The following is a 27,758-nucleotide window of genomic DNA, read 5'->3' on the forward strand; positions in this document are numbered from 1 at the left end:
CCTCACCAAAAAAAAAAAAAAAAAGATTATAAAGGAATTCTATGAATAAGATAAAAAATTAGCTAACTCAGATGAAACGGACACATTCCTTGAAAGACACAAATTACCTAACTGGACTCAAGAAGAAACTGAAAATCTGAACAGACCCATAATAAGTAAATGGATTGAATTAGTAATTTTAAAACTTCCCACAAGAAAAGAATAGGTCCAGATGGCAGCACTGGTGAACTCTATCAAACATTTAATGAAAAATTAATGCTAATCTTTCACAAATACTTCCAAAAAACCCAGAAAAGAACCCTTCCCAACTTATTCTATGAGGTCAGTTACCCTGATACCAAAACCAGACAAAGCTATCACAAGAAAAGGAACTATAGATCAACATCCCTTGTGAATATAGATGCAAAAACCCCAGGAATACAAGATTGGTTTAACATATGAAAATCAATCCAATGAAATAAACCCACTTAACAGAATAAAGGACAAACCCATGTGATCATCTCAATAGATGCAAAAATGGCATCTGACAAAATTCAATACCCTTACATAATAAAAATACTCAACAAACCAGGAATAAATGTGAACTTCCTCAACATGATAAAGGCAACTATAAAATATCTACAGCCAACATCATATTTAACCTTGAAAGGCAAAAAACTTCCGCACTAAGAACAGAAGCAAGACAAAGATGTCTGCTCTGACCACTTCTACTCAACATGGTACTAAAGGTTCTAGCCAAAGCAATTAAGCAAGAAAATGAAATAAAAGGTATCCAGATTGGAGGGAAAGAAGTTGCAGATGACTTAATATTGTATATAGAAAATTCCAAGGAATTTACTATAAATATATTAGACTAATAAACAAGTTCAAATAAGGCTGCAGGATTTAAAATCAGTAATAAAAACCAATTTTACTTCTACACACTAGCAATGAACAATCTAAATGTGAAATTAAGAAAAATAATTCTATTTATAATAGAATAAAATAATAACTGGGAAGAGTCTTTAAAAGAAGTTTAAGATTTGTACACTGAAAACTACAAAACATTGTTGGAAAAAATCAAAGAAGATCTAAATAAACAGAAAGGCTTCTCATGCTCATGGACTAGAAGACCTAACACTGTTAAGATGGCATTAGTGCCCAAAGTGATCTACAGATTCAATACAATACCTATCAAACCCTAGCTGGTTTCTTTGCAGAAACTGACAAGTTGATCATAAAACTGATATGAAATTCAAGGAACCCAGAATCACAGAAGAATAAATTTGGAGGATTCATACCTTCTGATTTCAAAACTTATTATAAATCTACAGTAATGAGGACACTGTGTACTGGTGTAAGGAGAGGCATATATATCAATGGCAAAGAACTGAGAATCCAGAAATAAACTCTTAGATTTATGGTCAACTGATTTTCAACAACAATACCAACACAATTCAATGGCAAAAGAATAGTCTTTTCAACAAGTTATGCTGGTTTTGTAGTAATCTATAAGGGAAAAGAACCTGAAAAAGAATATATATATACACACACACACACATATATAAATAACTGAATCACTTTGCTGTACACCTGAAACTAACACAACATTGTAAATCAACTATACTTCAATTAAAACAAACAAACAACAAGTGGTGCCAGGACAACTGAATAGCCACACAAAAAGAATAAAGTTGGACCCCTACCTCACACCATATACAAACTTTAACTCAGATCACAGACTTAAATATAAAAGCTAAAATTATAAACTCTTAGAAGACTTACACAGGAGTAACTCTTCATGGCAACAGATACTTAGAAATGACACTAAAACACAAAGGTCAAAGAAAAAATGGACAAACTAGACTGCATACAATGAAAAACTTTGTGCCACAAATGATACCATCAAGAAAAAGATGACCCTCAGAATGGGAGAAAATATTTTCAAATCATGTATCTAATAAGGGACTTGGATACACATTATATAAAGAACTCTTAACAAGTCAGTAATAAAAAGACAACTCAAGTAAAAAATGGGCAAAGGATTTGTACAAACGTTTCTCCAAAGAAGATATACAAATGGTTATTAAGTACATGAAAAATCCTCAACATCATTAGTTATTAGGGAAAGGCAAATCAAAATCACAATGGGCTATCACTTCACACTCACTTGGATGGATGGCTAATCAAAAAGACAATATCAAGGATCAGAGAAATCAGAACCCTTACACATCGCTGATGGGAATGTAAAATGGTCTTGCCACTTTAGAAAACAATTTGGCAGTGCCTGAAAATGTTAAACATATGTGACCAGCAATTCCACTCCTAGGTATATACCGAAGAGAAAAAAATATATATGTCCACTCAAAAGCATGTACATGAATGTTCACAGCAGCATTATTGATAATAGTCTAAAAGTTTCAAAATAATCTAAACATTCATCAACTGATGAAGGCATAAACAAAATGTGGTACATCCACACGACGGAATTAAATACTGATCACATGCCACCACATCGATGAACAACAAAATTATGTTAAGTTAAAGAAACCAGTCACAAAAAAAGATCACATATTATATATTTCTATTGATACTAAATGTCCAGAAGAGGTAAATCTGCAAAGACAGAAAGTAGAACAGTGGTTGCCTAAGAGGGTGAGGATGGGGACTGAATGATAATTAGTGCAGAGTTTTTTTCTGGGATGATGAGAATGTTCTAAAATTTGTCTGGGCTGATTGATCACTGTAGTTCTGTGAATATACTAGAAATCACTGAATTGTACACTTTAAATGAGTGAATTTTATGATATGTAAAGTATATCTCAATAAAAGTTTTTAAAAAGTGTGGGGAAAAAAATGGCAACAAACACTCTCTCACTGGCATTTGAAAAACTAAACAGGCTGATGCGGGCTCCTAAGTTCCAAGAGTCTCATTTTCCTTCTTCTCTTCTAACCATTCTCCTGTAGTCGAGAACTCTTGTGAGTTCTTCTACTGAATTGAATTCTATGCCACAGAAACTTTTTGGGGGGGGGGCGGGCTGGGGGGGTGATTCTAGGAAATGCAACAAATCTAGTCACATACCAAGGAAAGGGAAACTCTTTAGAAACTGGGACCACAGGAAATTCTCATCTCCATGTCCAGAAAACTCAAATATCCAATATAGCTGCTTCTCAGCCATCAAAGAGCAATAGTATTAAAAAAAAGCAGTAGTATCATTTCCCTCCAGTTGCTTCCCTACCAGCAGTCTTACACGAAAAGCACTTGACGTTCTCTCCTGATTTGATCTATGTATGGCCTTAAAAGATGTTCTCTTCTCATCTCTGGCCTTAGATATCTGGCCATTTTTTTATAGTCTTAGAAAACCAGTTCTGGACTGGAAGTGCTCCAGAAAAGGTCCCCAGGCTGTTTTCGCATTTATTCACTTCCTTCTTTCCCATGAATATTCTAATTCCCCTTCCATTTCAGACAAGATACAAATTTTAAAAGACTATAGCTAACATTTATTAACACAGTTGCTATATGCTTTCAGAGAAGAGGTAAATGGCATCTCCATAGCTTCTGTGTTTAAAAAAATTAATCTCTGAGCTACTTTTGCTGCTTTATCTCCTGAACTATAGCACCCTCTGCTGCTTGATGTTGATAAAGACCTTTCTCTCAGGTGTCCCTCTTCTCTAGTAACTCTGGAAACCCTTTGCCTTTAAAAGGACTCCTTCATGAAATGCTACAGAAGAACCTCATCTGAATGGACTTAAGAAAATATGTACAATACGTATTTAATAAAACATCTTTCTAAGAAAGAATTAAGTTTTAAACACACAAGCGCGCGCACATGCACCCCTTTAAAAATGCCCTCTGCAGGATCAGCAACCAGATGAGTGAGTACGTGAAGAGCGGAGAGAAAAGACCTAATTCTGCAGTGAAGCGCACATATCCACATCCAATGTGACACACCAGGCAGCCCCATCCTGCCCCAGGGCCCAGCACAGAGCAGGCACACAAACCACAGCCGAACGACAATGCTTTAGCCGTCAGCTACCGTACTCGGCAAACGCGACAGACGGCATCTGCCCACCATGAACAGGCACTGGGGTTGGTGTTGCAGGTAAAGACGCAAGTATGTCTTGGTTCCTGCCCTCAAAAAACTCCCAAGTGGGAGGAAAATTAACAAATAAACACGATTAATGGGGCTATGAAAAACTCTGCTTGGCAGAGAGAAAACGCTCATCATTTGAGATCTGTCTGGAAGTACCTGTACTTAGTATAGGTTTCTTCTTAGCTCCAACATATGTGATCCTGATTTTCTCAGGCAAATAACTAATAAAGCTGCTGCTTTACTTAAAAAAAAAAACTTGCTTGGGGGGTGGGACGTGGGGAGGGGAGGCGAGGAAGAAGTAGTCAATTCCACTAGGGGTGGAGGAATTAGGAAGGACTTCACTGAGGAGTCCTGAAAGACAGTGCTCATCAGACAAGCACTGGAGGAGGACACCATCTGAACAAAGATGCCAAGGAACGCAGCACTACCTCAGCGTGGCCCTGCGAGTCAGGGCTGTGAGGCCGTCTCTATATACGTCTACAGTGCAGCTGCCCTGCCAGCGGGTGGCGGGGGGGGGGGGGGGGGGGAGAGTCCTATTTCTCTAATCTTGCTCCTCTAATCACTTTCTTCTCAGTGTCCTCCTCTCTTAGTACAGCCCAGTCACTTGCAAGCATAAAACCTTGTGTTATCTTGTACGAAGTCAGAGACACACCTTTCTCTCTCCAAAAAAACGCCTGGGCCTTGCTCGCCTGGGTGCGTTCTGTGCACAGCCCAGGTGCGGAGCACACACTGACTGCACACAAGGGACAGCATCACAGGGAGTGGAGCTGTGCACTGGCCCACTCCTCGCAGGTCTGCTGCTCTTCCAACAATAGCCTCACTGCAGGGGAACTGGCAGAGGAGCTAAGAGTTACAATCTGTCCCTTGGGCCTCACCAACACAGATGATCTAACTGACTGTGAAACACTGGCTACAACAAAAAAACAAAACAAATTCTGCCCGACATACCCCAAGACACAAAAATATTACTATTCCCTGTTTAAAGACATGGAAACGGAAGCTCAGAGCAAGAAGAAAGCCGCCCATATCACAGAGCCAGCAGGTAGAAAAGCAAGCCTTTGGGCCAGGCAGTCTGCAGAGCACAAGGCATGTGACGCTATGATACAGCCGCCCAGGGGGACAGACCCAACACTGGTGATATTACCAAATCCATTCACTGATACGGTGCATGTAACACCCACCCTGAGTGATTTTATCTTGAGGCTCACAGGGAGACCCTATTTCTATGTATATCACCAGGGAAGGATGACATTTTTCTTATCAGATAACAGTTTGCAAACTTACAGTTTGCAAGTGCCAACACACTCACACACACGCCATGGGAGCAGCAGTGTGACGAAGGCACAGGTTTTTTCTAATCAGGACGCTGGGGTCAGAGTCTTGGCACAACTCTGAGTTGGAGGCAGGGAGATAATTGTGTGCACAGGACACAAACACTTCCCCAGAAGGGAAATGTGGAAAGATAGATCATTACAATTAAAGTTTGCACTTTCAATGTAATAACTGCTAAACTAGTTTGGAAGGGTAAAAACGCTGCCCTCCCCCCTAAAACAGCCCAAATTCACTTAATATGTATCACTGAACATGTGCAAAGATTGCAGTAAATTGCTTCACAAACGCAAATTATTGCAATCAGCATCTTGTTTTCTAGTTCTAAATTCAAAGGCAAACTATTAACACAAGACTGCTAACTCTTGCTATTATCACATTTGCTATTATCACACATCCTCCTTCTAACAAAACCACATTTCCAGATGGACTGCCAAAATTAGTCAAGTGACTCCTAAGAAAGACAACCAAGACTGACATGCCAGAAATTCATTTAGAAATGAATGCTTTATTTAAATAAAGGAAACAGACACCCAAACACACCTTTCCTAAGGAAATACAAGTTGCTTTATTTACAATTCAACTTGAATCCCAGTGCAGTGAGGCCATTTGCGGGAACAGTGGGACAGCTGGGCTGTTACACTGTCAGCGTACTGACCAGCTCTCAGAGTCCAGAGTGTGATGTGGGCTGGGCCCCATGGGGGATCCTGATAATAAATTCAGCAAAATATTTCAACTCAACCCAGACAAGTTATGAGGGATACAGGAATTCAGGCAAGAGGGTGGGCAGCTCTGTGACACACCTCGTTAGAACAACCAGTTTCAGACTGCTGTGTTTACTCTGCATTTGACATAAAGAAGACTGATTTTTAAAAATGGATCAACCCCCCAGCAACACAAAACTGAAGCACGTTAGATTACTGCAGTGCAATCTATTAGCAGCCATTCCTGCAGAACGTAATCAGAGTTGTCAGGTCCTCAGACCACAGCTAGCTGCTGTTTCAATCTGGAAAACTCAAGAAGTTCTGGGAAGTACTCCTTGGCATGAGCCCTCCCAAAGTCCACCATTAGCCCCACCAAAGAGCCAGGTAGGCTCCAGTGCTGGGTCGCCTTAGGCCAAACAACCAACAGGGAGGGAACCCCACCCCACCCATCAGCAGACAATCGGATTAAAGTTTTACTGAGCTCTACCCACCAGAGCAACACCCAGCTATACCCACCACCAGTCCCTCCCATCAGGAAGCTTGCACAAGTCTCTTAGATAGCCTCATCCACCAGAAGACAGACAGCAGAAGCAAGAACTACAATTCTGCAGCCTGTGGAATGAAAACCACATTAACAGAAAGATAGACAAGATGAAAATGCAGAGATGTACCAGATGAAGCAACAAGATAAAACCCCAGAAAAACAACTGAATGAAGTGGAGATAGGCAACCTTCCAGAAAAAGAACTCAGAATAAAGATAGTGAAGATGATCCAGGACCTTGGAAAAAGAATGGAGGCAAAGATCAAGAAGATGCAAGAAACGTTTGACAAAGACCTAGAAGAATTAAAGAACAAATACCTAGAAGAATTAAAGAACAAACAAATAGAGATGAACAATACAATAACTGAAATGAAAAATACACTAGAAGGAATCAATAGAATAACTGAGGCAGAAAAAAGGATAAGTGACCTGGAAGACAGAATGGTGGAATTCACTGCCACAGAGCAGAATAAAGAAAAGAGAATGAAAAGAAATGAAGAGAGCCTAAGAGACCTCTGGGACAACATTAAACATACCAACATTCGCATTATACGGGTCCCAGAAGAAGAAGAAGAGAGAGAGAAAGGACCCGAGAAAATATTTGAAGAGATGATAGTCGAAAACTTCCCTAACACGGGAAAGGAAATAGCCACCCAAGTCCAGAAAGTGCAGGAGGTCCCAGGCAGGATAAACCCAAGGGGAAACATGCTGAGATACATAGTAATCAAATTGACAAAAATTAAAGACAAAGAAAAATCATTGAAAGCAAAAAGGGAAAAACGATAAATAACATACAAGGGAACTCCCATAAGGTTAACAGCTGATTTCTCAGCAGAAATTCTACAAGCCAGAAGAGTGGCACGGTATATTTAAAGTGATGAAAGGGAAGAACCTACAACCAAGATTACTCTACCTGGCAAGGATCTCATTCAGATTCAATGGAGAAGTCAAAAGCTTTACAGAAAAGCAAAAGCTAAGAGAATTCAGCACCACCAAACCAGCTCTACAACAAATGCTAAAGGAACTTCTCTAAGTGGGGAACACAGAAGAAAAGGATCTACAAAAACAAACCCAAAACAATTAAGAAAATAGTAATAGGAACATACATATTGATAATCACCTCAAATGTGAATGGATTAAATGCTCCAACCAAAAGACACAGGCTCGCTGAATGGATACAAAAAAAAAACCTCCATATGTATGCTGTCTACAAGAGAGCCACTTCAGACCTAGGGACACATACAGACTGAAAGTGAGGGGATGGAAAAAGATATTACATGCAAATGGAAATCAAAAGAAAACTGGAGTAGCAATACTCATATCAGATAAAACAGACTTTAAAGAATGTTACAAGAGACAAGAAAGGACACTACATAATGATGAAGGGATCAATCCAAGAAGAAGCTATAATGATTATAAATATATATGCACCCAACATAGGAACACCTCAATACGTAAGGCAAATGCTAACAGCTGTAAAAGAGGAAATCAACAGTAACACAATAGTGGGGGACGACTTTAACACCTCACTTACACCAATGGACAGATCATCCAAACAGAAAATTAATAAGGAAACACAAGCTTTAAGTGACACAACAGACCAGATAGATTTGATATTTATAGGACATTCCAACCGAAAACAGCAGATTACACTTTCTTCTCAAGTGTACACAGAACATTCTCCAGGATAGATCACATCTTGGGTCACAAACCAAGCCTCAGTAAATTTAAGAAAACTGAAATCGTATCAAGCATCTTTTCTGACCAAAATGCTATGAGATTAGAAATCAATTACAGGGGCAAAAAACGTAAAAAACACAAACACATGGAGGCTAAACAATACATTACTAAATAACCAAGAGATCACTGAATATGATCATCTCCATAGATGCAGAAAAAGCTTTTGACAAAATCCAACACCCATTTATGATAAAAAAACTCTCCAGAAAGTAGGCACAGAGGGAACCTTCCTCAACATGATAAAGGCCATATATAACAAACCCATAGCAAACATCATTCTCAATGGTGAAAAACTGAAAGCATTTCTTCTAAGATCAGGAACAAGACAAGGATGTCCACTCTCGCCACTATTATTCAACACAGTTTTGGAAGTCCTAGCCACGGCAATCAGAGAAGAAAAAGAAATAAAAGGAACACAAATTGGAAAAGAAGAAGCAAAACTGTCACTGTTTGCAGATGACATGATACTATACATAGTTAATCCTAAAGATGCCACCAGCAAACTACTAGAGCTAATCAATGAATTTGGTAAAGTTGCAGGATATAAAATTAATGCACAGAAATTTCTGGCATTCCTATACACTAACAATGAAAGATCAGAAAGAAAAATTAAGGAAACAATCCCATTCACCATTGCAACAAAAAGAACAAAATACCTAGGAATAAACCTACCTAAGGAGGTAAAAGACCTGTACTCAGAAAACTATAGAACACTGATGAAAGAAATCAAAGATGACACAAACAGATGGAGAGATATACCATGTTCTTGGATTGGAAGAATCAATATTGGGAAAATGACTCCACTACCCAAAGCAATCTACAGATTTGATGCAATCCTTATCAAATTACCAATGGCATTTTTTACAGAACTACAAAAAAAAAATCTTAAAATTTGTACAGAAACACAAAAGACCCCAAATAGCCAAAGGAATCTTGAGGGAAAAAAATGGAGCTGGAGGAATCAGGCTCCCTTACTTCAGACTATACTACAAAGCTACAGTAATCAAGACAACATAGTACTGGCACAAAAACAGAAATACAGACCAATGGAACAGGATAGAAAGCCCAGAGATAAACCCACATATCTATGGTCAACTAATCTATGACAAAGGAGGCAAGGATATACAATGGAGAAAAGACACTCTCTTCAATAAGTGGTGCTGGGAAAACTGGACAGCTACATGTAAAAGAATGAAATTAGAACACTCCCTAACACCATACACAAAAATAAACTCAAAATGGATTAAAGACCTAAATGTAAGACGAGACATTATAAAACTCTCAGAGGAAAATATAGGAAGAACACTCTGACATAAATCGCAGCAAGATCTTTTTTGACCCACATCCTAGAGTAATGGAAATAAAAACAAAAATAAACAAATGGGATCTAATGAAACTTAAAAGCTTTTGCACAGCAAAGGAACCTATAAACAAGACAAAAAGACGACCCTCAGAATGGGAGAAAATATTTGCAAACGAATCAATGGAGGAAGAATTAATCTCCAAAACATATAAACAGCTCATGCAGCTCAATATTAAAAAAGCAAACAACCCAATGCAAAAATGGGCAGAAGACCTAAATAGACATTTCTCCAAAGAAGACATACAGATGGCCAAGAGGCACATGAAAAGCTGCTCAACATCACTAATCATTAGAGAAAGGCAAATCAAAACCACAGTGAGGTATCACCTCACACCGGTTAGAATGGGCATCATCAGAAAATCTACAAAGAACAAATGCTGGAGAGGGTGTGGAGAAAAGGGAACCCTCTTGCACTGTTGGTGGGAATGTAAATTGATACAGCCACTATGGAGAACAGTATAGAGGTTCCTTAAAAAACTAAAAATAGAATTACCATATGACCCAGCAGTCCCACTACCAGGCATATACCCAGAGAAAACCATAATTCAAAAAGACACATGCACTTCAATGTTCCTTGCAGCACTATTTACAATAGCCAAGACATGGAAGCAACCTAAATGCGTATCAACAGACGAATGGATAAAGAAGATGTGGTACAGTTATACAATGGAATATTACTCAGCCATAAAAAAGGAATGAAATTGGATCATTTGTAGAAATGTGGATGGATGTAGAGACTGTCATACAGAGTGAAGTCAGTCAGAAAGAGAAAAACAAATATTGTATATTAACGCATATATGTGGAATCTAGAAAAAATGGTACAGATGGTACAGAAAAATGGTACAGAACTATTTTGCAAGGCAGAAATAGAGACATAGATGTAGAGAACAAACGATGTAGACAACAAGGGAGGGAGGAGGGGATGAACTGGGAGACTGGGATTGACATATATACACCAATATGAATAAAATAGATAACTAATAAAAACCTGTTATATAAAAAATAAAATAAAAATTTTAAAAATGTGTATCAACCCCCAGCAACACATAACTGAAGCAGATTAGATTATTGCAGTGCATTCTATTAGCAGCCATTCCTGCAGAATGTAATTATCAGAGTTGTCAGGTCCTCGGACCACAACTAGCTGCTTTGTTTCAATCTGGAAAACTCAAGGCAGCAATTTTCATCTATGACTGAGAGGGTCATGTGCTCAAAACCAAGGTGAGCTGAGGATAGGAAATGAATCAGATTCTCCATGCCAAAAAGAGGCTCAGGCCGAATGGAGACACTCTAGAATTCCTACTCCCTGGCAGAAACAGTAGCCATAGAAGTCCTTTCCAGAAGGAAAAACAAGCTCTTGTATCTGATGGCACCTTGAACACACACACACTTAGGAAACAGAAAAGCCACTTACCACTGGCCGGCTTTAAAAGAAAAGTCTTTATCAGCTACAAGCAGGCGGAGCCTCTTCACAGATGGGGACTCATCAGCTGCTCCACACACCTTAGCTGCTGACACCACCTGGAGCCAAAAGACCACAGTGGCTGAGGTTAGGTGCACACAACTCAGGAACAAACTGTGGCTTTCTGCTAGGTAGGTTTTTGGGTTTTTTTAAAAATCTACAAAGATGTGGGTTTTGAAAATTGCAAAACAAAGTAAAGCACACTTTGCTTTAGAATTCTGCCTACCACCAGGTGAACAAATTTTAATTATTTTGGGAGAATTTTATTCTGCATACAAAACTCACCTCTGAGAGGGACCGTTTAACAAGCGTGTATTTGTGGAGCGTGCAGTGTGTGCCACGCACGAGGCTGGGTGCTCTGGGGAAGAGCCGGGGCACCGGAGCCCCATGCAGCCCTGCCTGGAGCCTGACTGCTCTGTCAGCGCTATGCACGTAAATGAGACCCACCGTCAGCCACAAGCCTGTGTTTGTTCTGAGCCCTCCAGAAGCCCACGCCAAGCTGACTTCAGAAATTAAAAGCCAAGCACTTAGAAACTTTTTTTTATTTTAAGCAATTTTCACAGAGTAAGTTGTGTGCCTGTTTAATCTAATGACAGACAACAAATTGGGTTTGTACTCCTTGTGCCTTTGTTTTCTTCATTTATTTTTTCTAATTCATTGTTTATTATATTTTACAAGATATAAAGAGTTCACAACCTTCAAACAACAAAAACAGCCCTTTGCCACAGATCGTTGGACAAACACTATTTTAAACGATGTATCTGATTTCCAGAAAATCCTAAAAAGGTCTGAGTCAGGTACTCTTCAGTTCAGTGACATCCATGCCTCCAACACCCCTCAAATTCCAAATGCCTCTACTTCCTACATTCCTTGTTTCTTCCGCCTGTGGGTTTCTCCTCCTCCCAAACCTGGGATTTCTTCACAACAGGGCTGAAAAGACAATATGACTCTTTCCTCCACCTACTGCCCTTCAGCTCCACTTCTGGCAGCAAATCAAATCAGTAGCAGGTGACCAAACACAGTCCTTCTCCTTGACTGTGTTACCTTCACAGCTCCTTGGGGGCGCCTTGGGAATCTGTCGAGGTCAGTGAGCCTCCCACCCTAATGCTAGCTCCCCTAGCCCCTTTTTTCCAATAGGACCAAGTCAAGTCAAACTATCAGTGGGAGACAATTCTTAAAAATCCACGGGAAAATTCTCCAGATGATGATGGTCTCCCTCGCCACCTCAACAAACCTCTTAAAATGTTCTCCCTTTCTCTTGCTCCTGTAAAATCCCCTGCCTCTCTTTCTCTGTATTTTTGCCAGTCCTCTCTCTCCTCCTCTCCCTGAGAGCAAGTGGGGTGAATATCCCCTCTGGAGCCTCTGAGCCTGGCCCCACCCCCGCCCTGCATGAAACGCTGCTTCACCAGCTCCCACCAGCCTCTCCTCCAGGTTCAACCTGCTCCTCTAGACCCCCTGACTCATCAGACATGATGTCTAATGCTAACTGCTCATCCTCAACAATTCAGCAGCAAAGAGGAAGCAGCAGAGTACGGCTTTTAACAGCACAGGCTCTACAGCTAGACTGCTTGGTATTGAAGCCTGGTGCCACCACTTACCAGCTGTGTGACCCTGGCCACACGTGTGACCCTAGGCCGCCTCAGCTGGGAGATGAGAATAACAGCACCTGTACCTCACAGAGTTGGTGGGAAGATTAAAGGAGACAACATATGCAAAGCACACATAATGCTGCTGGCCCACAGTAAGTGCTCCTTAAGTGTCTGTTTTTATGTATCTTATTGCATTAATTATAATGAATTTATCAGTATTTATTCATTATTACAAGAAATCTCACACTTTATCCATTTACGATCGCACATGCCACCTCACCAGTGCCGCCATGCAGGGACTCGCAGACCAAGCGCCGCACACCCCGGGGAGCTGTTCTCATGGACAACAGTACACACTATAAAGCATGGTGGTCTTGGTACCACAGCCTATTCATTGTTTTGCTAGAACAAACCTAAAAGCCATACCGTCTTTAAAAGCTATTCTGGAAATCTTGCCTTTAACACTGGCCTCTACTTATACTTCTTCATCCAACAGAACCTTCCCTGCTCCCTTGATGCTCTCTGCACCCATGGGAAACCTGGCTTCTGCTCTCCTGTGACTTCTCCCAAGCTTGGTGGATGTCTTGCCGAACAACCAAACTCAACATCCAGTCCCAGTTCTCAGCCTCCCTTCCAAGCGTCCCTGGTCTCTCTGAATTTGATGCTTCCTACTTCCTTTCCATCCTGAAGCACCCTCCTTGCCTCGGATGGCTGACACTGAACTCTCCCGACCCCCTCCTGCCTCTCTGACCTGGTCCTCCTGCCCCTTCTCCGCCCCTCCTCCCACTTCCTTACCAGGCGCTTCCTCTGAGCTGCCTCACTCCTGCGCCCTCTTCACCTCCGGGCTGAGGCCCTCAAGCACTCCCAAAGCTACAACCCTCCACCCCAATTCACTGTTACTTCTCTGCCAATCACAGGCTCACATCTACATGCCCCTGTAAAAACAGCCAACGTCTGAGGAGCATTTATCTCAGGTGTACGCCAGGTGCTGAGCTAAATGTTTTATGTGCATTAATTCATTCAGCTAATATGAATAACCATATTCTATCCCGAGAGACAGTATTGTTACCCTCCATTCTGCAGATAAGGAAGTGGAAAGGTTCAGTAACTTGCTCCAGATCACTCAGGAATGGCCGTGTCGGGATTCACACCCAGGTCTGCTTGGCCCTTGACCACCTGAAAGTCCTGATCCAATGGCAAACGCACTGATGTGCACAACTAAACCCAGCATATTCATTCCTTCCACAAACCTTTCTTGAACTTGGTGCCTGGCGCTGGAGGCGCAGAGGTGGAGAAGGCTGCTCCTGCCCTCAGAGGGCCCCGCAAAAGCAGCCGCCTTTCACGACCAAGGTTTCAGGCCAAGGTTTCAATTCTGGATCGACCTTGGAGTCAGTAAGTCAAATCCATGATCTACTGGTACCTGCGCACACAGTCTTGGTTCATCGCTAACACAGGCCAGTTCCACGAATTCAGCTCACGCCTCTTCCTCCCCTTGCTCACCCACCACCATCCTAAGCCAAGAACTCTGCTCTTCTCGCTTGAGTTTCTGCCTCAGCCTCCTTCTTATCTCTCTCAAAACAGACAACAGGCGAATATTCCTCATGTTCTGACCTCACCGAGTTACTCACCAGCTCAAAACCCTCCAAGGTCTCCCTAACTCTCAACTACAAACAAAATGCTCAGAGGCCTTGGTAACTCATGCCAGCCTGAGCTCCTCCTGGTTTACCAGCCAAACTGGACGACTTGCCAGTCCTTAAAGGCAACTGACACCTGCCTCCCTCTCAAAGCCCTGCTGAGGTCTCTGGGCAGGCACCTGCCCTCAGTCCTGTCACCCTCCCACCCAGGCCCCCGGGCCCTGCTCAAACACCACCCCTCACCCAGGTCCTCCCTCTCCTCTCCATCCTCTCAACTCTGCCAATAAAATTTTTCCGCCTGTCTTATCATACTTAGCACATTTAATGTAAATATAAATACTCATGAACAGATCTTTTCCACACACAGACCACAAGCCTCCTGAGGTCACGTACTGGATAGAATTTCCATCTAGGTCACTTCCCTGCCTCAAGCATGGGGCCAAACACATAGTTAAGATTCAGTAAATATCTGCAGAATGAACGAAAACTCTAACTTAAAGTGACTTAAAATTGGTTTCCAAAACAAAGGTTAGTAGAAATTCAGGAGTTATTTGTTGTTCAAAAAAACAAAAAAACGAAAAGAAAAGAAAAGAAAAGAAAAAAAAAGCAAGTGGGGGACCACTAAAGAAAATCTAAATTCATGTTCAAAACTGTGGAAAAGTCAGGGAAAGCAGGGATTTCTTCAGTAGAATAGGAATCTTCCTTTGTTTGCCACACACTCTATTTTAAGTATCTTATTACAAAGTAATAATCAGCAGAGGACTCCCATGACATTATTACCCTTATTTTTTTAGGTTTACAAAAAAGAAACATTTGTTTTTGTAAAGTCATTATTTTCTTTCAATACAATAATCTGCAAAAACACAGCCAAGAGCTAGATTATTTCATTTGTAACAGTTTAATGGGCATCTGTCAGATTCATTAAAAGCTAGATATGTATAAGCTTTAAACACATCCCAAAGAGTCACCTGGTCACAGGGAAATGACATTCATAATCACAGGGGAGGTGGGGAAAGGCACAGAGAATTTCAGCTGAAACATGAGCATGCTTGACCAACAAATGCTAGACTACATAAAATGAATTCAACAATCATCTGCCAATGTCCAAATAAATTCAATGAAGAAGGGAAAGAAGTTATACTTCCCATTGAAAAAGTTCTGTTTTCATCTGGATAGCCCCCACGACCAAAAATGATCCCAGATGCTTTATGCCTACTGGTATTAATACAAAAGGCAACATACCTGTTGCTATTAGTCCAAATAATCTGGGCAAAACTGCTATAACTGGTCACACAAAATACCTTTGCACAGTTCATGATTTTTAAAGACATGCCTCCCTCTTAACACCTTATTTTCTTAATATAAATACTGTTCACTATACAAAGATTTCTAGCAATGGGGATTAAAAACATTAGCAAAATCTTTTTGAAGGCCGTGTCTTTTATTTTATTCTGAAGCTATTTCATATAATTAAGCCATGATTATGGCTCTGGTTATATGCCATTCTTTCTCTACTTTTAGTGAATAAGCAAAACATGATGGAGAAACTGTATGTTTTAACATTTGTACTTGTTCTCAATGGATCAAAAGATTTCGCAACTGAAACCTCAACTAGCCATGTCCTAAGTTAAAACACATGGCAGGAAATGAAGTTTTCCATAAAATAACATCTAGACTCTTCTACTGTTCAGTAAAATAACAATACATTTGCCAACTTTTACTAGCACACTTTTTTAATGCTTTGTCAGAGTCAGCATCTAAAAGGAAATGCCATCATGCTGACTGAAAGGGTTTTATGGACGATATTTTGATGTTACTGCTGCTACAAAAGTCTCTGTTCAGGAAATGGGCCTTTCTCTGGGAAACCTGGCCGCCTTCCCCTGTTCACTCCCATTCATTCATTTGCTGGCTTAAAAATTTAGACAAAGTCAGTAGTAGAGACGACCTGAAACAAAAACACAGGTGGGGCACAGAGCATTTCAGAGGTGAAGGAAAATGTAGTCATCATCCAGAATAGTGTGTCATCTTACACATAAGGACACCAAGGCCCAGAGACATGATTTTAACTGTGGCTGAACACCAATCTGATGAGTAGGAATCTGATTAAAAGAAAATGGTTTTACTGAAGTAAATTACTGACAAGGAAAGACCACACAATTCTGTCAACTGTATAACCTCTTCAACGGTGTGTGCCGTCAACACCACGGCCTGCTGTGACAATGTGCTCTCCCTGCTCCTCCCAAACACTCACCCATCCACCTGGGCTGAGTCTGCTCTCTGCCCCCTCAAGCCTTCACTCTCTCATGCATCACTCCCCGCTCCCCTGTCTCCATGACAACACACTCGCGTTCGGGTCTGCCGCCTCACATAAGGACACCGGCAGCAAACGCCTACACACAGCGCTCACCACCGGCTAGCCACTCCACGTACAGCATTCATTCCATCGTCACAACAACCCGAAGAGGTGGGTATTGCTATCACCCCCATTTTATATGTGAGAAAACTGAGGTCCCAGAGCTAGTAAGTGGCAAAGCCGAGATTTGAATCCAGGCACTTGACCACTGTGCTTTGCTGCTTCTCAAAACATAACAATTAAAACAAGCCTCTCCCTTAACCCAGCTGTTACCCCATTTCTCTGCTACCATCCACATAAAAAATTTCAGAGGGATACATGGTCCTGGCTCCACTTCCCTATTTCCCACCCTCTCCCCAACACATCCATCAGGCGTTCACGCTCAGCGATGCACTGAACTGAAGCCAGCCACTCCGGTGGCCCACTATCCACTCTGCTATATCCAGTGACGGCCTCTCAGCAAACTTCCACGTGGTTGGCTGCTCCCTCCCGGAAACACTTTTCCTCCTGGCTTCACCAACACCTGCTGATCGCCCGCCTGCCTGGTCAGCGCCTGCTTCCCCATCTCCTCCGCTGGCCCTTCCTCTCCTGCTTGACCTCTAGATGTTGACATGCCCCAGGCTGAGTGCCGGGCCCTCTCCCTCTCCTATGTGGCTTAAACTTTTCATCTCCAGCAGTGAACTCCAATCTCGTATACCCAACTGCTGACTTCAATTTCCATTTCAAACAAAACATCCAACATAGAACTCTTTTATCTCTCAAAGTTTCTTCCTTTTTATTATGGAAAACATCAAACATACACAAAACTAGTAAAAATAATATAATGAATCTCCATGTAGCCATGACCCACATTGAACAGCTGATGTGAGGTGACAAAGCTCATGGCTGATCTTGTCTCATCTGTAACTCCATCTACCTCCCACCCCAGATTATCCCCAAACTGAGCTCTTTATCCCCCTCCTCCAAACTTGTTGTTCTCTATTTTAGTAAATATGTGCCACCACCATCATCTACCCCGATGATTCAAATCCCAAACTAGAAGTCTCTTGGTCTCCTGTCCTCTCACTAGCTGTACGCCCCCCGCCCCACCTGTGAATCCCATCAGCCCCACCCACAACCCCACCACGCTACCCTAAGCCACCGTCATCTCTCCGCGGACTATGTCAGTAGCCTCCAACTTGGTGTCAAAGCACCGCAGAAGCCCAGAGCTCTACCGAGCCAATAGATGACCCACTTACAATGTAAACCACACGTCATTTCCCTGCTTTAAACCTTCTGTCGCCCTGAGAATAAAACCCCAACTCCTTGTCCAAGGCCACAGCAGTTTCCATGACCTGGGCCCTCCTACCTCTCATCTATCACCTTCTCTGAACACGCGGTGCTCGTTCCTGCCTCAAAGTCTCCGCACTCTCCAGTCCCTCCGCCAGGAATGCTGTGCACTAGGCTGGCTGGCTTTCCTCCTTATTCGAGTCTCAGCCCAAACGTTACAAACCAATAGGAAATAACGCTCCCAACACCCATGACCCCATTACCCTGTTTTATTTCCTTCACAGTGTTTATCACATCTGACATTTCTGGTTTACCAGCCCCACATACCTCAGGGGCTTTACCTGCCTCATGCACTGCTGTATTCCCCACACCTGGAATGGGGCTAGGTTATAGCAGGCACTCAATGCATGTCTGTTTCATTTGATTGGATCCCCTAAGGGAAAAATGGAAAAGAGCCACCTCTTAGATTACTTAATTTGTTGAAAAAAAGGGTGTCCGTGAAAAGCAATGACACTATATATTTTAGACACTAACAAGTTAAGTTCTGGGTCTAGTTAAGAAGTACCAGGTGAGGGAAGTTCTCATTTTCACAGGCCTTATCTGCATATCATCACTGTCCCTACTTTACAAAGGGACTCTCCAAGGCAGTACAGGTAATCAGCCACAGAAGAGGTGTCGAGTGAAAAAAAATACACAACCTAAAAGTTGAGAATTATACTTTATTCTGTGGACTTACTGCAGACTAAGTCTCGGATACAGCCTCTCAGATAGCTCTGAGATACTGGTCCAAAGAGGTAAGGGAGGAGCCAGGATATATAGGAGTTTCTGCAAAAACCCAGGTAATCGACCATCAAAAGATTACTGCTAGGGCTTCCCGCCTGCCGATGCAGGGCACACGGGTTCGTGCCCCCGTCCGGGAGGATCCCACATGCCGCGGAGTGGCTGGGCCCGTGAGCCACGGCCGCTAGGCCTGCACGTCTGGAGCCCATGCTCCACGACGGGAGAGGCCACAACAGTGGGAGGCCCGCATACCGCAAAAAAAAAAAAAAAAAAAAAGATTACTGCTAATTAAAGAAAAAACAGACATCTCGAGTTAATGAATTTAGTGCTTCTCTATGTATGGGAAGATGCAAGAGCCCGAGATTATTGAAATCATTCCTTTGATATGCACCTTGGCTATCTAGGGCCAGTATCCTGCTTTTCTCCATCCTGAATCCCCTCAGTGTGCACCATGGGGGATGGTGGCTACAGTGGCTGATGGCTTGATGGCCCCAATATCCTTTGTTTACTGAAATGGGCAGGCGACATTCTTTGTCCACAGTGGGAGTAACACTTGTTCATTCTACTCAATGAAACAGGTACTGAGTGCCTATGTCATGTCAGCACTATGCCAGGTTCTGTGGCTACAGTGGCTTCCCTCTTCGTAGGCCTCCACTCACAGCAGGGTGCTGGGTACCTGAGGAGCTGGAGGCCAGCTGCCAGGGCCATCAGACTGCACCCCCCTGGGAGATTCTCCAAGAGACTGGGGCCCACCCCCCCACAAGCCCCCAGCTGCCTCTAGGTGCCTGAGGTCTCCCCACCACTCTCTGCTCTGTCAGAGCTCACAGTGCCGTGAATGCCAAGTACTGTTCATCTCAATCTGGATGATCTCTAAAAGGTTCTCTGACCATCAGTCAAAGCAAATTAGCTGTCCAACTGCTGGGAAACAGTCCATATTAAAAAAATGCCCCCTACCACCACCTCCCAACTTGAAGAAGGCCGCTCCAGCACACAACCTTCCCCAAATGTACAGGTGATGACTAGCAGAGAAGTGTTAAGAGTTAAACTCAGAACATGATCCAGCTCTCCAACTAAGCAGCCTATTCCACTCAAATCCAAGGCTCAGCAAAACCCAAAGTCAAGCAGATTCTCAGCACTCAATAACCAGCAATGGGACTCATAGGATCCCCAAATGTCTCTGACTCAGAAGCCCAGTCATTTGGTTTTATTGTGTCAGTAGTAACGCCCACGTTTGTTATGCCCGGTAATACTAAGTGAAGTTTTGATCTGGAACAGAGAAATGGCTGTGTGAAATTTACCTCCCATTTTGTTGCTCAATTGAACTTTGTCTAAATCAAGTGTCACGATCCTCAGCTATATTAGAAAGAAAGACCAATTTGATAACAAAGATCTGAGTTCAAGGGCTGAGTTCTCCATTTACTTGAACAAGTCCTTTAAACTTAGGCCAACAATGTAATTTATCACCCAAAACAAGGCCCTTGTGAAGGTGAAAAGGGGGTGCTACTGACAATTATACCAGAGGAAGAGTTATAAGCCAGGACTACCCCAGGCAAACAGAAAGCAGGGTCATCCTATCTAAATCTCTGAAACCTTACTTTCCTCCCCTGTGCAATGGGGATAAGCACCAGGGTGGCTGTGAGAATCAAGTAACAACTTATTGTCTAATCGAGGGCTTTGTAAACAATAGGCAACAATACACATAAGGCATTTGTAGGATAAGGCATAGGCTTCTAAAAGAAGTACACTAGTACAATTAAAAAAGTATTAATCCCAAGGAGGAACATTACCTAGACACACAGTAATCAAACTGACAAAGACAAAGAGAAAATATTAAAAGCAATTAGGGAAAAGCAACAAATAACATAAAAGGGAATCCCCATAAGACTATCAGCTGATTTTTCAGCAGAAATGCCGCAGGCCAGAAGGGAGTGACGTAATATATTTAAAGTGATGAAAGGGAAAAACCTACAATCAAGAATACGCTACCCAGCAAGGCTTTCATCAGATCTGACGGAGAAATCAAAAGTTTACAAACAAGCAAAGCTAAAAGAATTTAGCACCACCAAACCAGCTTTATAACAAATACTGCAGGAATTTCTCTAAGTGGAAAAGAAAAGGCCACAACTAGAAACAAGAAAATTATGAAAGAGGAAAGCTCACTGGTAAAGGCAAACATACAGTAAGAGTAGGAAATCATCCACACACAAATATGGTATCAAAACCAGTAATCATGAGGAGGAGAGTACAAGGGCAGGATGTATGAAATGCATTTGAAATTAAGAGACCAGCAATTTAAAACAATCATGTATATATACAGACTGCTATATCAAAACCTTATGGTAACCACAAATGAAAAATCTGTAAGATATATACATGAAAAAGAAAAAGGAATCCAAAAACAACATGAAAGATAATCAATCACACGAGAAGAGAACAAAAGAGGAAAGGAAGAAAAAAGACCTAATAAAACAAATCCAAAATTAATAAAATGGCAATAAGACCATACATATGGATAATTACCTTAAAAGTAAACAGATTAAATGCTCCAATCAAAAGACATAGACTGGCTGAATGGATACAGAAACAAGGCCCATATATATGCTGTCTACAAGAGACCCACTTCAGATCTAGAGACACATACAGACTGAAAGTGAGGGGATGGAGAAAGGTATTCCATGCAAATGGAAATCAAAAGAAAGCTGGAGTAGCAATACTCATATCAGACAAAATAGACTTTTTTTTTTTTTTTTTTTTTGCGGTACGCGGGCCTCTCACTGCTGTGGCCTCTCCCGCTGCGGAGCCCAGGCTCCAGATACACAGGCCCAGCGGCCATGGCTCACAGGCCCAGCCACTCCGCGGCACATGGGATCCTCCCGGACCGGGGCACGAACCCGTGTCCCCTGCATCGGCAGGCGGACTCTCAACCACTGCGCCACCAGGGAAGCCCCAAAATAGACTTTTAAATAAAGACTGTTACAAGAGACAAAGAAATATACTACATAATGATCAAGGGATCAATCCAAGAAGAAGATATAACAATTGTAAATATATATGCACCCAACACACGAGCACCTCAGAACAGAAATAAAAGAAACTGACAGTCACATAATAATAGTGGGAGACTTTAACACCCCACTTACATCAATGGACAGATCAATCAGACAGAAAATCAATAAGGGAACACAGGCCTTAAATGACACATTAGACCAGACGGACTTAATTGATATCTACAGAGCATTCCATCTGAAAGCAGCAGAATACACATTCTTTTCAAGCACATGTGGAACATTCTCCAGGACAGATCACATGCTGGGCCACAAAGCAAGCCTCAGTAAATTTAAGAAAACTGAAATCATGTCAAGTATCTTTTCCAACCACAATGCTATGAGATTAGAAATCAACAAGAAAAAACTGCAAAAAACATAAACATGTGGAGGCTAAACAATATGCTACTAAACAACCAACAGATCACTGAAGAAATCAAAGAGGAAATCAAAAAATACCTAAACACAAATGAAAACAAAAACATGATGATCCAAAACCTGTGGGACATAGCAAAAGCCATTCTGAAAGGGAAGTTTATAGCAATACAAGCTTCCCTCAGGAAACAAGAAAAGTCTCAAACAACCTAACCTTACACCTAAAGCAACTAGAGAAAGAACAAAACACCAAGAAGGAAAGAAATCATAAAGAGCAGAGCAGAAATAAATGAAATAGAGACTAAGAAAACAGAAAAGATCAATGAAATTAAAAGCTGCTTCTTTGAAAAGATAAACAAAATTGATAAACCTTTAGCAAGACACATCAAGAAAAAAAGGGAGAGGGCCCAAATCAAAATTTGAAACAAAAAAGGAGAATTTACAACAGACACCACAGAAATACAAAGGATCACATGAGACTACTACAAGCAACTACATGCCAATAAAATGGACAACCTAGAAGAAATGGACAAATTCTTAAAAAGGTACAATCTCCCAAGACTGAACCAGAAAGAAACAGAAAATATGAACAGATCAATTACAAGTACTGAAATTGAATCTGATTTTAAAACTCCAGAACACAAAAGTCCAGGACCAGATGGCTTCACAGGCGAATCCTATCAGATATTTAGAGAAGAGGTCCAAGAGGGAGGGGATATATGTATACATATATCTCATTCACTTCACTGTACAGCAGAAACTAACACAACATTGTAAAGCAATTATACGCCAATAAAAAAATTAAATTAAATTAAAATAGGGAAGAGTTAACACCTATCCTTCTGAAACTATTCCAAACAAACTGCAGAGGAAGAAACACTTCCAAACTCATTCTATGAAGCCACCATCACTCTGCTACCAAAACCAGACAAAGATACCACAAAAAAAGAAAATTACAGGTCAATATCACTGATGAATAGAGATGCAGAAATCCTCAACAAAATATTAGCAAACCAAATCCAACAATATATGAAAAGGATCATAAACCATGACCAAGTGGAATTTATCCCAGGGATGCAAGGATTCTTCAATATAGGCACATTAATCAGTGTGATACACCATATTAACAAACTGAAGAATAAAAACAATATGATCATCTCATTAGATGCAGAAAAAGCTTTTGATAAAATTCAACATCTATTTATGATAAAAAACTTTCCAGAAAGTGGGCATAGAGGGTATCTACCTCAACATAATAAAGGCCATATACGACAAACCCACAGCAAACATACTCAACAGTGAAAAACTAAAAGCATTTCCTCCAAGATCAGGAACAAGACAAGGATGTCCACTCTTGCCACTTTTTTTTTTGCGGTACGCGGGCCTCTCACTGCTGCGGCCTCTCCCGTTGCAGAGCACAGGCTCCGGATGCGCAGGCTCAGCGGCCATGGCTCACGGGCCCAGCCGCTCCGCAGCATGTGGGATCTTCCCGGACCGGGGCACGAACTCGTGTCCCCCGCATCGGCAGGCAGACTCAACCACTGCGCCACCAGGGAAGCCCCACTCTTGCCACTTTTATTCAACATAGTTTTGTAAGTCCTAGCCACAGCATCACAGTCAAATGTCATTCAGTTCAGTGCTCAGTTTCCCTCATCAGCAGGACTCCAGACAGCTTACAGTTACAGCCCCAAGTAAGAGATATTAACATCATAATATGGTCATTCAGTAAATTCTCCAGAGGGAACCCCAGGCCTAGTAAAGAAAGGACACTTCCGGGCGGGTGAGAGCTCCATTCTGGACCCACTCCAGGAAGCAGCAGGGTCCTTTGGCCTAGGAATCAGAGACCTGGAGCTTCCCTCTGGCCCCAGGCTCTGCTGCCTCTGCTGTAACATGGAGATGCCAAGCTATCCTTAGGCTGCCTCACAGGCTGGAACTGAAGGGCAAATGACGCATGGGGAGTTTTGTGCAGTATGCTAGCCGTACAAAGGGAAGGCAGGGTCTGCAGACAAGAGAGGAGAAAGTGGTCTGGCCTGAGCAGAGGTGCTGGTCATTTCCACAAGTCCAAGCTGAGCACCTGTTCCATGGCTAGGACCTGCACTCTGGAGGGATGCAGGTGAGCCCCTGATGACCTTACACCACTAAGGACGTGGTTCCAGGCACCACCTGGCTTATCCAGCTCCACCCCCCAGCACCCCACTCTCATTCTGTGTGGTAGAGGAGCAGAAATGAGAAACAGAGAAGGAGGGGAGGTGCAACTGGAAAATCTCCCACCTAGCTGATACCATGGCTGGAATTACCCTGTAATTCTCTGACTTCCAGGCATTACAACTCTCAACTGCTCAATCACACTACTGGAGTTTCCATTAACTTTCTGTGCAGGTTTCTTAAACTTGGCTCAAAATAACCCCTCAGAAGTCTCAGAAATTCTGTCCTGTAAAATTTGAATTCAGGGATTGGCAGATTACAATCGACCCACAGGCCAAATCTGAGTGTTCTGGTGAATGCCGCCTTATTGGAACACAGCCACAACAATCTGTTTACATGTTGCTTAGGGCTATCTTCACACTACAAAGGCAGAGTTTTGTAGTTGTAACTGAGACAGGGTGGCCCTGGAAGCCTAACATACTATCTGGCTCCTTATGAAAAGTCTGCCAAACCCAACTCGTAATTCTACCTGCCTCAAAATACAACAGAAGAGAGTACAGTCCAAACCTGTTAAATAAACTGCTTTTTCTTCAAAGCTGGCAAGGTTTCACTTTAAAAAAAAAATTCTAACAAATCTCACTTTTACAGAGTCAGCATTTTTGCGTGTTGAACAAACCAAAGAAAAGCGTTTTCAGATTTATCATCAGCGGGAAAAGCATATTTTCCCACACAGCCATAAATCTATTATGCTGAACTACTTTACATAAACTCCTCAAAAACACATTGGCTTAAAGCTGAATCCACAAACACACCACTCTTGGCCCCAAAGCAATTTTCTGAAAGTAGAATAAGCTTGAGGGTGGGGCCTAAATAATACTCTTTTACATTAAAGTATATTCTATTATTAACACTAAAAATTAAACTACTGCGACAATGCAATTTCTGACCATGTTTATAGAAGTGTATAATCCTTCCTTATATGAAATAGTTTTCTAACTGTTAGTTTAAATACACTTACAAAACTAAGCTAAATATTTCCAAATATGTGAAGAATCATTCAAAAGCAAAATCAAATATCCAACTGACACTTTTAAAAGAAAATGGGGTTACTCACAGAGATAAAGGGTGAGGATCCTTTATTTCCCAGCCCTCGACACCCCTTTGGGTTGGTGGATTAGCCCTTCTATGGTCTGAATATGGAGGAAAATATCTGCACATGGGAAGGGGTAACAGGAGCTCGTCCACCTTCCTTTCTCAGATGTTAGTGCTTTCTCCCTTTTGATGAAATAGGAAGTTGTTCTAAAGTAGGGATAAGAACAAGGACTTCGAGACATGGTGCCAAAAAAAAAAAAAAAAAGAAAGAAAAAGCAAGCTACTCGTAAAATGTAGGCTCTAAAAGAAGTTCTATCCCTAAAATATAACCTTAAACCTTAAACCTTATGCCTGTGAGGATAGTTCCCTCCATTGCTGCTACACTTCCTTCATCAAAAACAAATCCATCAGGACTTCACTGGTGGTGCAGTGGTTAAGAATCTGCCTGCCAATTCAGGGACATGGGTTCGATCCCTGGTCCAGGAAGATCCCACATGCCACGGAGCAACTAAGGCTGTGCGCCACAACTACTGAGCCTGCGCTCTAGAGCCCACGAGCCACAACTACTGAGCCCACGTGCCACAACTACTGAAGCCCACGTGCCTAGAGCCTGTGCTCCACAACAAGAGAAGCCACCGCAATGAGAAGCCCACGCACCGCAACAAAGTGTAGCCCCCACTCACCACAACTAGAGAAAGCCCACGTGCTGCAACAAAGACCCAACACAGCCAAAAATGAATGAATAAATAAATAAATTTATTTATTTAAAAAGAAAAAATCCATCCATTCCAAGTTTAAAGGGAACAATTTTTTGACAGTATTTTGACAGTATTTTGCTGTCATCTTTTCAAATCAGTTGTCATATGCCCTGTTCAGAAAAGTTCTGAAGAGAAAAATAACAAACTTGCCCTGACTGTCTTCACAGGGATCAAGCTCATGTAATGCCCTCTCAGTAAGCCAGTCCTAACTGCGTGCCACCTGCCAGCGAGGAGAACCTGCCCTGGCCCAAGATACAAACCTCCCGGCGAACGACATCTGCAGTTCTCTCCAAGTGATCAGTTTTCCTTTTGGATTTCATTACGCTTTAATAGAAAGTAAAATTAGGTTATTAAGTATTATCCTCCTGAAAATTAATTACACTAGTAATTATTGTGACTATCCAATACCTGTCATACCTGTAGCTGGAAAGCAACAGCATGACTATCCACAATACAATATAACATCATGGATCCCAGAAAGTGGCCCATGAAAATCTGCACATCTAACTAAAGCTTAACGATCCACTGACAGCATGCACATGTAAGCAAGATGTTACAACATGCCTCCCATGATCATCAGCAGGTCAGGTCTTTTTGAAAATCAACCTCAAATGACACTGAAGGTGACAACTCACCTGCTTAGAGTAAGGTGGCGCAAAGCGCTGGGTGTCAGTCTACTCGAAGCAGCCTGAGCGCAGATGGCCCCCACAAAGCCTCGCAGCAACGCAGGAATCACGACAGCCATGGTGCTTCCTGGGAAACAACAAACTGAAAGTTAAAATATTTTAAGGAAAAGTAGGGAAATATCAGACTATGTTAGGGGCCAGTGAAGAAGAGTTTGGATTTTTGTTGCTGACATTATGAGCTGATATAACAGCAAAACAATTAACTTCACCCTGACAAAATTTCTGCTACTACATACAACTGATTCAACTGATCTCCACAGCACATACGTATGTAATTATGGTGTTCAAATATTTCTGTTCTCTATTAGTTTCCAAAATCTCTGACCAAACTCATGGGACTAATCTTCTGTTATTACAGAAGAGGACAGTAGATTTTATAACTGCCTAATAATTATATTCTGCCCAGAGCACCGCATAAGTCTTTAATATTTCTTGTTAGATAAAGTGAAAGGGACAAATTTTCTGAGGTCCATAGCAATGAGAATAAACAAACTCCAACTACATGCAGTAACATAGGTATCACAAATATCACAGTAAATGAAAAGAATGAAAGAAGCCAGACTCAAAGAAGTCAGTCACACAGAGTATAAAAACAGAAAAAACGAACCTACGCAGTTAGAAATCAAGTTAGTAATTACTCCTGGTGAGGTGCCAATGACAATGTCTTTTCTTAATATGAACGCTGATGGGTATTTTCATTTTGAAAAAAGTTCATCAAATCACAGAGAAGTTTGGGGGCAGTAAAAATACTCTGCATGGTACCATAATGACAAAAGTCATTAAACATACGTCCAAATCCACAGAACATACAACACCAAG

At 41.8% G+C, this 27,758-nt stretch overlaps 1 protein-coding gene across 2 annotated transcripts in view; it reads right to left on the reverse strand.

Annotated features, from left to right (window-relative positions):
• The window catches only part of OXNAD1 (oxidoreductase NAD binding domain containing 1), a 54,947-nt gene that overhangs the window by 15,839 nt on the left and 11,350 nt on the right, over positions 1-27,758 (reverse strand). For both annotated transcript variants that reach the window (XM_060149556.1, XM_060149557.1), the window contains 3 exons: positions 26,889-27,006; positions 26,514-26,577; positions 11,167-11,273 (listed from right to left, as the gene is read on the reverse strand). In XM_060149556.1, coding sequence (XP_060005539.1) covers positions 11,167-11,273; positions 26,514-26,577; positions 26,889-26,998 — 281 coding nt within the window. In that variant the 5' untranslated portion in view covers positions 26,999-27,006. The remainder of the gene's footprint in view (positions 1-11,166; positions 11,274-26,513; positions 26,578-26,888; positions 27,007-27,758) is intronic.

This window comes from Lagenorhynchus albirostris, chromosome 5 (assembly GCF_949774975.1).
Source record: "Lagenorhynchus albirostris chromosome 5, mLagAlb1.1, whole genome shotgun sequence".
Taxonomy (NCBI): Eukaryota; Metazoa; Chordata; class Mammalia; order Artiodactyla; family Delphinidae; genus Lagenorhynchus; species Lagenorhynchus albirostris.